Source organism: Mobula hypostoma, chromosome 26 (genome assembly GCF_963921235.1).
Source record: "Mobula hypostoma chromosome 26, sMobHyp1.1, whole genome shotgun sequence".
Taxonomy (NCBI): Eukaryota; Metazoa; Chordata; class Chondrichthyes; order Myliobatiformes; family Myliobatidae; genus Mobula; species Mobula hypostoma.
The window spans coordinates 26,529,264-26,542,950 of record NC_086122.1 but is presented as its reverse complement, the minus strand read 5'-3'; the positions used below and the strand labels follow the sequence as shown (position 1 = coordinate 26,542,950).

General features: G+C 38.7%; 1 protein-coding gene across 2 annotated transcripts in view; it reads left to right on the top strand.

Annotated features, from left to right (window-relative positions):
• Positions 1 to 13,687, top strand: part of LOC134338219 (protein argonaute-4) — an 81,516-nt gene that overhangs the window by 18,691 nt on the left and 49,138 nt on the right. For both annotated transcript variants that reach the window (XM_063033896.1, XM_063033895.1), the window contains exons 2-4: positions 3,023 to 3,194; positions 3,843 to 3,963; positions 4,863 to 5,044. In XM_063033896.1, coding sequence (XP_062889966.1) covers positions 3,023 to 3,194; positions 3,843 to 3,963; positions 4,863 to 5,044 — 475 coding nt within the window. The remainder of the gene's footprint in view (positions 1 to 3,022; positions 3,195 to 3,842; positions 3,964 to 4,862; positions 5,045 to 13,687) is intronic.

Sequence of the window (13,687 nt, the reverse complement as noted above, 5' to 3'; positions counted from 1 at the left end):
AAGTAATAAGTTCTTTAAAATTTCTGCATCACCTTGTCAAGATAAATTATGAGATTGATGTCCTTTTGGTGGGTTCAATGCTATCTTGTGGGAGTATGAACATGGGAGAAAGAGCATGAAAGTCCTTGCATCAGTACAAGGATAGAAAAGGTGCCCATGATTTAGTAATTTTCATTCATCTTGATTTCAGAGAAATTGTTTCTGCTGTATCCTCCTGATATTAAATACCCCGTTCAGATCACTGTTTTAACCTACATTTATGTAATGCTCTAAATAACACCACATCCAAGTGAAATGTAGCTAAGATAAAAACAGTGCTCAAAAACTGAGAATACTTCTGCAGAAAGTCTGATCAAGGTTCTGTGCACTTGAAGCACTTTGAATTATATGTAATAAGCAACAAAATTCTCTTTTTCTAATTTAGCAGTAGAATTTAGTAATTTGTTTACACCTTCAGCTAATTTTATTGCTCCTCATACCATTTAGAAACAACTGTATTTTACCAAAATGCTGACATTGAATTCCTTTTTGTCATAATTTTGCACTCTTGATCTTTCTTCCTTTGCACCTCATTGTTTTTATCTGCATAATTCATTGTCTCTCCAAACTACTTGTAAACTTGGATTTCTTCATTAATCTTTCAGTATTATGGAAGAGCAACAGTTTTGGTACACATCTTTCATGAAAACTGTATCTAATTAATCATAAAATTAATTCTGCCTTTCCCTTAATGTTATTGCAGATTGGAATGCTTTTTATTTTTGTATGTTTTTTATAAAGAAATTGCAGAATATAAGCTTTGGAAGTCTAGTCTTCAGCATGTTTATTATAGGCAAAATACTTAGGGCAAGAATATTATTGTGCTCTCACTTATCTTCAGAGGCCTATTTGATGTACAGTATATGCTCACAAGTTGGCATTTCAAGTTGGAGAACAAATACAAGGTAATTGTTAAGAGTTATGTTTTTAAGTTAGAGTTCTTATGACAGTAGCTTCTAGTCTGATTCATAAATTCTGTACAGAGTGACATAAATTAGAATGTTCAGTTTGCTGCAAGCTGTTGGATGAAATAGTATCAATGAAATCAGCATGGGAAGATTAAATTTTATTGGAAAGTAGCTTAATTCTTGAAGTTTTGTCTTTTTTGCAATTGCAGTGATTTTGATTATAAAGGTCTGATAATTTATTTATTTTCAGCTCTTAGTTTTGGTAGAGGCGAGTATGAAGGGTATGCTCTAAGCATCACTTGCCTTTAACATGTATAAAGATATTTGACATACTTCAAGCCTGTGTCAATTCCACCAGCATATTCCCATCCGTCCCTTTCCTCCTCTTACTTTGCTGTTCTCCGGGCATTTGTTCTCTTTCACATGCATATTGACGAATCTTTTGTTTCTTGTGATTTAGCAATATAGTGGGGGATAATCCACAATAACCAATTAAATTACCAGCACATCTTGTGGGCTTCAAGAGAAAACTCAAGCACCAGCCTGATAATCACAGTTACAGAATATGCAGACTCTACACAGACACTTGATTCCGTTAAGCACTAGCTGTTGTCATCTTTTTGGTGTTATATGAAACATCTCAGTCAGAAAAGTTTTAATTGACACTTTCTTATTTGATCTTCATATTTTCCCTCGTATTCCCCATCATAATCTTAATCTCATTACTAAGAACTAAGTAGTTGTGTTGAATATGTTCTTCTCTGTGGGCTTGTTGGCTTGTTTTTCATTTACTCATCCTTCATAGAAGCTTGGCAAAATCAAGAAATCCTGTTTTCTGTAAAAACAGCATTTCTTGATTTCCATGGAAGATGAGTAATTTTCTCATATAAAATTGGAAGTTTTCCATCTTTCTTTAAGCAGTTTACAGTTACGGATTAATTTTTGTGCATTTCCATATTTCATGATTATTATGGTTGGACTGTATGTTTCTGAATTTCTTGGAAGTTTACTAAAAGACAATTGTAACAAAATTCTTATTTGTGTATTATTGACTGAGGAGATTCAGTGAGATGACTTTGCCAGACTCTATTTTTCAATGATAACCTGAAAGAATGCAAATAAATTATTGGCCTTGTAGTGAGTCTTAAGCAGTGGGATTAGATCTTGAGATTTAGATTCTTATTTTAAAGTTTGGGTTTGTAATCTATAATTGATTAACTCGATTAGGCTTATAATCTAGAACAAAATAAGATTTCTATACAGATCTAAAGTTATCCTACCTGGCTTATCCAAAAAAAAATCCTCAGCTCTTGTTCTCTCCCCCCCCCCCACCCTGTATCATATATATTACTATAAGTTGCACATTTAAACGGAGATGTAGCATAAAGATTTTTACTCATGTATATGACAGTTGTAAATAATACTCAATTCGATTCAACTCTTTTCTTCCCACTCCAAATAATCTGAAATGTATATTGCTAATTCTGGGAAGAGGTGGTCTGATTTGATCCATTCTTATTGGCAATTATGTGTTCCAATGGGGTGCTCTTTGTCTTTGCTTGCCCTGAGCTGAAGAGGAGAAGAAAACATCAAAAGTTGTATCAGGAAACCATCCAAGAGAACTTAATACCTATTAAATTAGTTCAAGTCTTGACTATGATCTACTGTTTTATGTACACCTTTGATTGATGTACCGCTAAGCTGTTTTGTTTGCTATTGTGGGAATTTACTTTTGGTAACCATGATAAGTGCTTTCAGTTTTCTTCTGTATTTTACTTTTTTTTTGATTAAACTGCTTTCTGAGATAATTTTTATAATATTTAGCAAGAGTGATAAATTAGTGAAAACATGTTCTAGTGCAAGATCAACTTCTATTCCCCTTTTGAGCATGGTGCATAAAGCTGGGGAATATGGAGCAGGGGTGGATATTTCCTCCTCAAAGGAATGTGTTTTGTGTGCCACTTTTGTTGGATACTTAATAAGCATGAGAAATGTGTGGCTATTGGAGCTGTATGCACTGTTGCGTTTAATACAATTTAATGATTTGATCTGAACCTGTCTTTCTTGATTTGCAGGACCTCCTGCAACAACCAACTTGTTTCAACCTCCTCGCAGGCCAGGACTTGGTACAGTAGGGAAGCCAATTCGTCTGTTGGCCAATCATTTTCAAGTTCAAATCCCTAAAATTGATGTTTACCATTATGAAGTGGATATCAAACCAGAGAAACGTCCCCGCAGGGTCAACAGGTGAGAGGTGGACACTTTCTTGATAGCAGTAGATAGAGGTGCCCTTGACCCCAGTTAGATGGGTGTAATGAGAATATTCTAATCCATTATTAAGAGATCATTATGCAGAATCTGGGTGGGGGGAGCAGGGCATGGTATTTATTTTGCTATTTGTAACCTTGCAAGAAAAGATTCTTTGCTATACAACTTGTCCATTAAATTTCCCAGATTTTAACACACCATAAATGTATTTCAATAGAAAACTAACTTCTTAGTGAGCCTCTTCATTGAAACTAAAATGTTGAATTATCATTTCATTTTTCTGCCAGCACTATAAATTTTTTCATAAAATTATAATTTTTTTAAAACTTGATTATGGTTGTATTTTGACTTAGATTTGAATTAAATGGTGCATACAAGTTCTGTTTGTAAATCCTGACATCCTATTGCTAACCCAAATAGGATTATTTGGGATGAAGTATATTTAGAAATGGGGTTGTGTTCTTTTGCTTACACTTGCATTCCCTGGCATTTGTGGAGATAAATTTTAGATTATTCCATGATTTTGAGGACATATTATTGCCACCAGTTAATAATGAAAAAGATTCCTTAATCTATACAGTTTGACTTTTAAGCTTAAAGTTTTCTATGAAATTTATTTCTCTCCAGAGAAGTGGTCGATACAATGGTACGACACTTCAAGATGCAAATTTTTGGAGATCGACAGCCAGGTTATGATGGGAAAAGGAATATGTACACTGCAAATCCATTACCTATTGGGCGAGAGAGGGTGAGTTATTCTAGATTTCTGTTCAGTACCTGCCTTGTAACCTTTGAAGAGATTGTGAATAAAAAGTTCTGGGTTATCACTAACTTTAATCATGGCAATAGTCTGATGTGTGAAAAGAGGCAAAGACTTTGTTTTGTGTTGCATCTCATTCTTTTTAGCTCAGATAAAGTTAATCCAAATTATTATTAATTGGATAATTAACAACATTAAATTCTGAGCTGGGTTACCCTGATCCACACCAGTAGTATTTGACAGGATTGACTCCTCTGATAGTATCATGCCTAATCTAGCCAGCATTGATGCTTTCTTTGAAGATCCCAAGACTGGTATTTAGTTCTCAAACATGAAAAGCTGCATTATCACCATAAATGCATATTTAAAAATTCATCTGAAAATAAGTCATTAGAAGATAGTGTGACTGCAAGTAAACAAAAGAACCATCTCTTACAAACCCATGGACTCTCACAGCTATCTGGACTACACCTTGTCCATCTTACTACTTGTGAAAATACCATCCCCTTATTTTAATTCCTCTGCCACTGCCGCATCTGCTCTCAGGAGCGTTAAATTTCAAAGGAGGTTTTGGTTGAATAATGGTTTAGTTGGGCTGTTGGATCATTTTAATAAAAATATAATTTGTTGTCATGATTCATGTATGTTGAATTTAATCAGGTCCTTTAGATTTCCCATCTTGACTTCCATAAGCATATAACGTTTAAAAAGAAATGCTGTGCCTGTTTGGAATTTGAGTTACTAAGTTTAATTCTTTTTTGCTTCTTGGGGGCATAAGTTTCCAACTTTTTTTGACCAGTGTTTTTACTAGTTTCCTACACGGGCAAGTGTGACCTGTAATAGATATTACAAATGAGGAACTACTGTCTACTTCTATTTTATTGTAGGTTGACTTGGAAGTGACCCTCCCAGGGGAAGGCAAAGATCAGACATTCAAGGTTTCCATACAATGGGTGTCAGTGGTCAGTCTGCAGTTACTCTTAGAAGCTTTGGCAGGGCGTCTAAATGAAGTTCCGGAGGATTGTGTCCAGGCACTTGATGTTGTCACAAGACATCTTCCCTCAATGAGGTAAGTACTGATGTGCGTTTACTGTTATACTTTCAGATTGATACTGAGGTGCTTCATTTTCTGGCAGAAAATATGCTCTTGAGATTCATCGTAACAGCTCATAAATATATTTTGAGTTATTGTTTGTATTCCTTTTTGAATTGGGGCATTAAACTAGCTGAGATGTGGGGGAAAGAAAGCTTTGCAAGAGAACCCAATGCAAAATGTAAGGCAGACACTGAAGTGAAATAGATTAATAGTTCTGCTGTAAATCTTTCAACCAGAACTGGAATTGGGTGAATAGATTAATATAGTTTTTAAACCTACCATAATTGCTAACAACCTATTTATAAAGGGGATTGAAGAGTACTGTGTGAAATGCAGCAGTGATTTTGGCATTTTAAAAAAGTTGGGGCAAAAATTGAATGCACCTCAGTTAATAGGTCAAAAAACTTCCAGTCAAGTTGATGCTGAGCTGCCGTGTCCATCGATGTTATGGCTCAGACTTAATTACCTCTTTCTTAGGTTTGTAGGAATGGTTTGGGGGACAGTGTTGGGTGCTAGACATCAGGTTAGGTTTTGGGGCAAGGATGAAAGAGAATGAAGAGTCAGGAGCAGGAGCCTGTGTTTGGAGTCCAGGTTGGAATGCTCCATGATCAATAGTAAGCAGTCTAGAGTTTGGGTCAGGTCGACAGACAACGTGGAGACCAACAATCCCCAGGTCTCCGAATCATGAGTCAAAGGTTTGTACAGGCAGGAGTCATGATCACCTGTGATCACCCAGGTCACTGGGATCAGAGGTCCGTGTAAGTCCAAAAGTAGAGAGGCCCAAGGTGCTCCACAGTCAAAGGTCCATGATCCCAGAGGTTGGGTCAGTCAATGCCCAGAAGTCAAACTTGTGATTGTTGAGTCCTGGGGTCAAAACGTGAAGGTCAAACCTGAGATTGGTGAATCTTGGGGTCAGTATTCAGAGATCAGCAAAGTCCAGCAGGCAAAGCCGAATGTTGAAGTCTAGAGCTCAACAAGTGCGGTGGTAAAAAAAATCTCAAAAGGTTGAAGACCGAAAACTGCGAGTCCAGAAATGGAGGTCGAGTCCACACTAGAGACTGGAGGTTGGAGGCCTGATGTCTGTGAGTTTTGAGAATCAGGGGCCAGGGCATAGAGCCAACCTGTCTTCGGGTTGGAGGCCTGTGTGTGTGAGGGGATGAGAGGGTGGGAAAGGGACTTGCTTTGCTTTGCTTTTGTTGTTGTTGTTGTTGCTACTGCTTGTGTCATTCTGAATTGTGTGTTGTGTTGAACATGCTGTGTTGATGCCAGAATGTGGGGCCACACTCGTGGGCTGACCCCAGCACATTATTGTGTGTGTTGGTTGTTACTACATTCCGGTGTATGTTTCAATGTACATGTGATCTATAAATCAGAGTCTGAATATATTAAAAAAATTATCAATAGTCAATGGAAAGGAATGAGATAAAGAATAAAACTCAAGCAGGAAAATGTGGCTAAGACTTGAAAAGGTTGTGGATCCATTGCAGTATGTTGATTCGAGGGCCTTCTGAAAATTCAGAGCAAGTGACTGCTGTGAAGAACATTCTGCTCTTGGTCTGGACAGTTCTACCTTGTACATTTGTGGAGGTGAAGTGGCAAGACATAGAAAAGTAGGCATCACACTGCTAATAAAATAGAAGTATTTGACATGTGATTTAAAAATCTGCACTTAGTACTGAATCTTTGAAGAAAATACCACATCATACCACAATGCTGTACTGTAAATTTGAGTTGCTGTGCAAAAATTTTGGTTCATAAATTCTGGTAAATAAAGATGAATAAATATTTGTTCCAGAAAATAAATTTGGATGTATTTGATGAAGAGATGTCTCAGACAGTGTGGTTAGGTGGAAGAGATGGTATGAAAAGATAAAATAAAATTGGACATGTTGCCAGATTAGTAATCCAGAAGCCTGGACAAAAATAATCCAATGGGGTTTAAACTGTACCAAGTTGCTTTAGGAATTTAAATTACACTTAGAAAAACAGTGAGTAAAAAATTTGTTGGTAGCAATCCTGAAACTCCTGATTTTTTTTTTAAACAAACCAATCTGGTTCACCACTGCCCTTTTTAAGGAAATAGTTTCCTGTTCCTATATAAAATCTTTTACTCAGATCTACAGCTACATAGCTGGCTCAAGGGCCAACTAAAATCACCTGGAAGGTAACACTATTAAATCACCATAAAATCTGTAATAAAATTAAATATGCCAGCTGGCATCAACTTAGATGCTAGATTCAGACACCTCAAAGGCATTTGGGACCCAGTCAATCCTGCAAAGTCACCCTTTCCAACTTCTGCAGATTTATGCCAAAGTCTAGTGAACTTTCCTGCAAATCAATTAACAGCTGAACAGTGTGCTGACAAAATGATACCTTTTGGTGAATATCCCATTCTCCTCAACACTTATCTCAGGGAATATCCAATCCCTTCCCATGTTCTAACTTATTCTTCACTATACCATTATAATCAACCTGAAGTATAATTGTATGCATACTAAGCACTGGAAGCTGCCTATTATAGAAAGTGAATTGATCCCACAACCTTCAAATTAGATTAATTCTGTATAGCAGTGGTTTCCAAACTTTTCTGAGTTACCACATCCCCACTGTTCCCCTCTCCCTTTCCGGCTGTTATATAAAAGCTACAAAGAATTTTGATTTACGATGCAGTGGAAGAAAATAGCAACTGCAAATTCAAAGCAGTGACAAATAATTGCAAAGATTATTCAAATCTACTTACAGTTACAAATAAAATTAATTATAGTAAAAGCAATCTTCATCAATTTTAGATGGTAAATTGGTAGTTTAACTATTCATTGCTTTTTCATCTTTCAATGAGATGAATGAGCTTGGTGCACTGAAATCAGTTTCTCAACATCAGGCTGAATGTCCATAAGATCATAAGACATAGGAGCAAAATTAGGCTGTCTGGCCCATCGAGTGTGCTCCGCCATTCAATCCTGGCTGATCCTTTTTTTCTCTATCTCCTCCTCAACCCCGTTTCCCAGCCTTCTCCCCGTAGCCTTTGATGCCATGTCCAATCAAGAACCTATCAACCTCTGCCTTAAATACACACAATGACCTGGCCTCCACAGCTGCATATGGCAAAAAATTCCACAAATTCACCACCCTTTGGCTAAAGAAATTTCTCCACATCTGTTTTGAGAGGGTTCTATCCAGAGGCTGTGCCCTCTTGTCCTAGACTGTCCCACCATGGGAAACATCCTTTCCACATCTATCTGTCTAGGCCTTTCAACATTCAAAAGGCTTCAATGAGATCTCCCCTCATCCTTCTGAATTCCAGCGAGTATAGACCCAGAGCCATCAAATGTTCCTCATATGATAACCCTTTCATTCCTGGAATCATCCTTGTGAACCTCCTCTGGACCCTCTCCAATGCCAGCACATCTTTTGGAAGATGAGGGGCCCAAAACTGTTCACAACACTCAAGGTGAGTCTCACCAGTGCCTTATAAAGCCTCAACATCACATCCTTGCTCTTGTATTCTAGACCTCTTGAAATGAACGCTAACATGACATTTGCCTTCCTCCCCACTGACTCAGCCTGCAAGTTGAACTTCAGGGTGTTCTGTAGAAGAACTCCCAAGTCCCTCTGCATCTCAGATTCCAGTATTTTCTCCCCATTTAAAAAATAGTCCGCACATTTATTTCTACTACCAAAGTGTATGACCATGAATTTTCCAACATTGTATTTCATTTGCCATTTTCTTGCCCATTCTGCTAATCTGTCTAAGTTCTTCTGCTTCCTACCTGTTTCCTCAGCACTGCCTGCACCTCCACCAATCTTCGTATCATCTGCAAACTTGGCAACAAAGCCATCATCCAAATCATTTATATACAGCATAAAAAGAAGTGGTCCCAACACCGACCCCTGCAAACACCACTAGTCACTGGCAGCCAACCAGAAAACGATCCTTTTATTCCCACTCGCTGCTTCCTACCAATCAGTCAATGCTCCAACCATGTTAATAACGTCTCTGTAATCCCATGGAATCTTAACTTGATAAGCAACCTTGTGTGGCACATTGTCAAATGTCACTCTAAAGGAATCTCAAGTCCCCACGTTCAGTAATTTGCAGTCTGTTTTGTTGCTTTGAAAGAAGTTGGACAATAACACTGAGACCATGCTCCAGTGAATATGATGTTAGAAAAACAACAAAGAATATTTCCACCTTTTTCCACAATGCAGGATGGGGTTCAGTAATTTCTTTCTGCAGCTAAAAGTCTTGATATGATTTTTTTTTAACCTTGTCTTCAATTCAGTCATTTTGAAGTGAGGTTAGTTCTTCCTCTATCCTTCCTGTTAATTCCTTACAAGTGTTAAGGAGTGGATTTATTACCCAATCTGGATTTTGGATTGAGGGAAGGTCCTGAAATCTGTCTGACATGTCTTTATGCAGCTCAGATGGTTACAATATACTTGAAGATCATGATCTGGTATTTTTTCTTTTTCTTCTAACTTTGAGAGGCTTGGAAATTGGAAAAGGTGGCAACAGCCAGTGTTGCATTTAAGTAAGGTTAACTTGGACGGAAATGTGGAGGCAACTTATTTGACTTTCATAAGATTCACATCATTTCCTTGCAATTGAAAATTGATTTCATTAAACTTTGTGAATAGTTATGACAAATAAGTAAACTTCTTGAGTTGATTACTGGGTAGAGCATTTGAGTCTTCAAAAAATTTTATCACAGTTTCAAAAAGCATAAACACATCTCAGGCAGTTTATTTTTGAGAGCCATCTGATTTCTGTGTGCACCAGCAAATGTACAAATTGTTCATCATCCTCAGTACAAAGCTCTTGAAATAGGTGAATTGAGAGCATGGGACTTGAGTTTATTTACCACTGTGATAACAGTATATAACAATTTGTGCGGCTGATCACCTTAGGTTTCTTGCGACATGTCTGTGAATTACACAGTGAATGGTAAATATGTTAGCTACAGCTTTTTTCCAAGAAAAAAATAATCCCATAGTGCCCACCTGTCATTGATGGTGCCCCATCTGTTGCACAAGCAAGAATGTTGGTGAGCAGAATGTCTTTCCCTTTGGGAAAAATTGCTCAATAACTTAAAACAGATACAAAGGGGAGTCATTATTTCTAGTTCCCTGATAAGTAACAACTCTTGAACCATGCTTTTTTTCTTTTATGACATAAACATAACCAAGGAGCAAATAATTGTTCCCTGGCAAAGTTGACTGATTCAACTGCAGAGCAAATTCTGTTGTCCAAAGTATATTGTGCAATGTGTCTTCCACATTTTCAGACATTTCATCTATCAGTCTTTGAACAGAGTTGCAGCTGAGAAGAATTACTTTGTGTGATCCAGTGACTTATGCAAAACCATATTCAGAACCTCCCACAGTGCTGGCAGAATCAGTTCTTCTCCAATTTTATGGGGCTTTCTAGATTAAGCAATGAGCAATGAAATGTTGCATGAAGCACACAAACTATCACTTTTGTGAAGTGCTTGTTTTAAAGTGTTTTCCATTTTTGATAGTTTTTACTAAGTGACTGAAAATAAGCCAAGGTCTTATTTGCCTTATTAGAGTGCACTCTGTTCAAATGTTCAAGAATGGGTGGTTTCATTGGCTCATTTGAAAAGCTTTTTCACACAACAGACTCGTTGGCTGCTATAAATCCATATTTCAGAAACTCTTACACTATACGGGAGGAGAGAGAGCAGCGCGCCGCATGTGCGCAACCCTCCGGTGAAAAATGATATTGTATCCATTAAATAGGGGCCGTGGACAATTTTGATTTGATGGAGAGGAACGTGAAAGCACAGAGGAACATCTGGAGAAATTTCTGAAATGCTTGTTCGCTGCTGTCGTTACTGCGTGGTCGGGAATCTATCGGAGGGTAGGCCTCAAAATCCCCGGCTTTGCCTGCTGTTGGCGACTGAGATTGAGGTCGAATGGTTCGGACAGAGATGGCGCTCAGTACTCGGTGTCGGAGAGATGATTCGGAGGCTTGAAGTTTTCGGATGACTCAGAGACGGATTGTGGTCGGGCATGGCAGGGAGAGTTTTTCTTCCTTCTCCCGTCTGCATGAGATGTGGGACATTTGAGAGACTTTGAACTTTTACTGTGCTCATGGAATTCTTCATCAAGTTATGGTATTGTTGCGCTGTTGTAACTATATGTTATAAGCAACTTTTATGTGTGTTGCTTAAATTTCCAGCATCTGCAGAATTCCTGTTGTTTGTGTTATAATTATGTGGTTTTGTCAGTTTTTTCAGTCTTGGTCTGTCCTGTGTTTTGTGATATGTGGAAATATTGCAACACATATCGAAGTTGCTGGTGAATGCAGCAGGCCAGGCAGCATCTCTAGGAAGAGGTACAGTCGACGTTCGGGCCGAGACCCTTCGTCAGGACTTGTATCATTTTTTAATGCGTGCATTACTAAATGACAATAAAAGGGGGCTGCGTGTCTTCATAATCTAAATCTAACACTTATTTTTCATTTGGTCTACTTCAGCCATTTTTGTTGTGGATTACTGACCATAGTCAATCACCTATTGTTTAAGACCAAACTCAAGTGCTGCGATCAATAAAGTTATGACGCCATTATACAGTGGCATACAAAAGTTTGGACACCCCTGGTCAAAATTTCTGTTACTGTGAATAGCTAAGCAAGTAAAAGATGACCTGATTCCCAAAAGGCATAAAGTTAAAGATGACCCATTTCTTTAATATTTTAAACAAGATTACTTTTTTATTTCCATCTTTTACAGTTTCAAAATAACAAAAAAGGAAAAGGGCCCGAGGCAAAAGTTTGGGCACCCTGCATGGTCAGTACTTAGTAACACCCACTATGGCAAGTATCACAGCTTGTAAACACTTTCTGTAGCCAGCTAAGAGTCTCATTCTTCCTTGCAAAAGGCTTCTAGTTCTGTGAGATTCTTGGGCCGTCTTGCATGCCCTGCTCTTTTGAGGCCTATTCACAGATTCTCGATGATGTTTTGGTCGGGGGACTGTGAGGGCCATGGCAAAACCTTCAGCTTGCACCTCTTGAGATAGTCCATTGTGGATTTTGAGGTGTGTTTAGGATCATTATCCTGTTGTAGAAGCCATCCTCTTTTCATCTTCAGCTTTTTTACAGATGGTGTGATGTTTCCTTCCAGAATTTGCTGGTATTTAATTGAATTCATTCTTCACTCCACCATTGAAATATTCCCCGTGCCACTGGCTGCAACACAAGCCCAAAGCATGAGCGATCCACCCCCGTGCTTAATGGTTGGAGAGGTGTTCTTTTCATGAAATTCTGCACCCTTTTTTCTCCAAACATACCTTTGCTCATTGCGGCCGAAAAGTTCTATTTTAACTTTCATCAGTCCACAGGACTTGTTTCCAAAATGCAGCAGGCTTGTTTAGATGTTCCTTTGCAAACTTCTGACACTGAATTTTGTGGTGAGGACGCAGGAAAGGTTTTCTTCTGATGACTCTTCCATGAAGGTCATATTTGTGCAGGTGTTGCTGCACAGTAAACAGTGCACCATCACTCCAGAGTCTGCTAAATCTTCCTGAAGGTCTTTTGCAGTCAAGCAGGACTTTTGATTTACCTTTCTTGCAGTGTTATGAGCAGATCTCTCGGAAAGTTTTCTTGGTCTTCCAGACCTCAACTTGACCTCCACTGTTCCTGTTAACTGCCATTTCTTAATTACATTATGAACTGAGGAAACAGCTACCTGAAAACGCTTTGCTATCTTCTTATAGCCTTCTCCTGCTTTGTGAGCATCATTTATTTTAATTTTCAGAGTGCTAGGCAGCTGTTTAAAGGAGCCCATGGCTGCTGATTGTTGGGACAAGGTTTGAGGAGTCAGGGTATTTTTAAAGCTTTGAAATTTGCATCACCTGGCCTTTCCTAAAGATGACTATGAACAAGCCATTGCCCTAACAAGCTAATTAAGGTCTGAGACCTTGGTAAAGGTTATCTGAGAGCTCAAATCTCTTGGGGTGCCTGAACTTTTGCATGGTGCTCCTTTCCTTTATTTCACTCTAAAATTGTACAAAACAAAAATAATACACTACTCTTGCTTAAAATGTTGAAAAGAATGTTTTATCTTTAACTTTATGACTTTTGGAGATCAGTTCATCTGGGGAGAGGAAAAGATGGTGGCGCGACGCAGCACGTGCGGCCTCTCCGGTGAATGATATCGGTATTTGTTAAGTAGGGTACCGTGCACAATTCTGATTTGATGGAGACAGCCGTGTGAAGCACGGAGGAACATCTGGAGAAACTTCTGAAATGCCTGCTTCGCTGCCACTACTACTGTGCGATCGAGAATCTCCGGAGGGAAAGGCCCCGAATCCTTGGCTTTGCCTGTTGCCGGGGCCGGGGTCAAAGCGCTTGGCAGAGATGGTGCTCGGTGTCGGAGGGCTGGTCGGAGACTGGAAGTTTTTGGACGGACTCAAGAGTTGGCTCTGGTCGGGTGCTTCCAGGGTGCTGCATTGGCAAGTTTGCGGCGCTGGAGGTTCATGTCAGGGAGAGTTTTCTTCCTTCTACCATCTGCGTGAGATGATGGGACTATCGAGACTTTGAGACTTTTTTTTACCGTGCCCATGCTCTGTTCTTTATCAAATTACAGTATT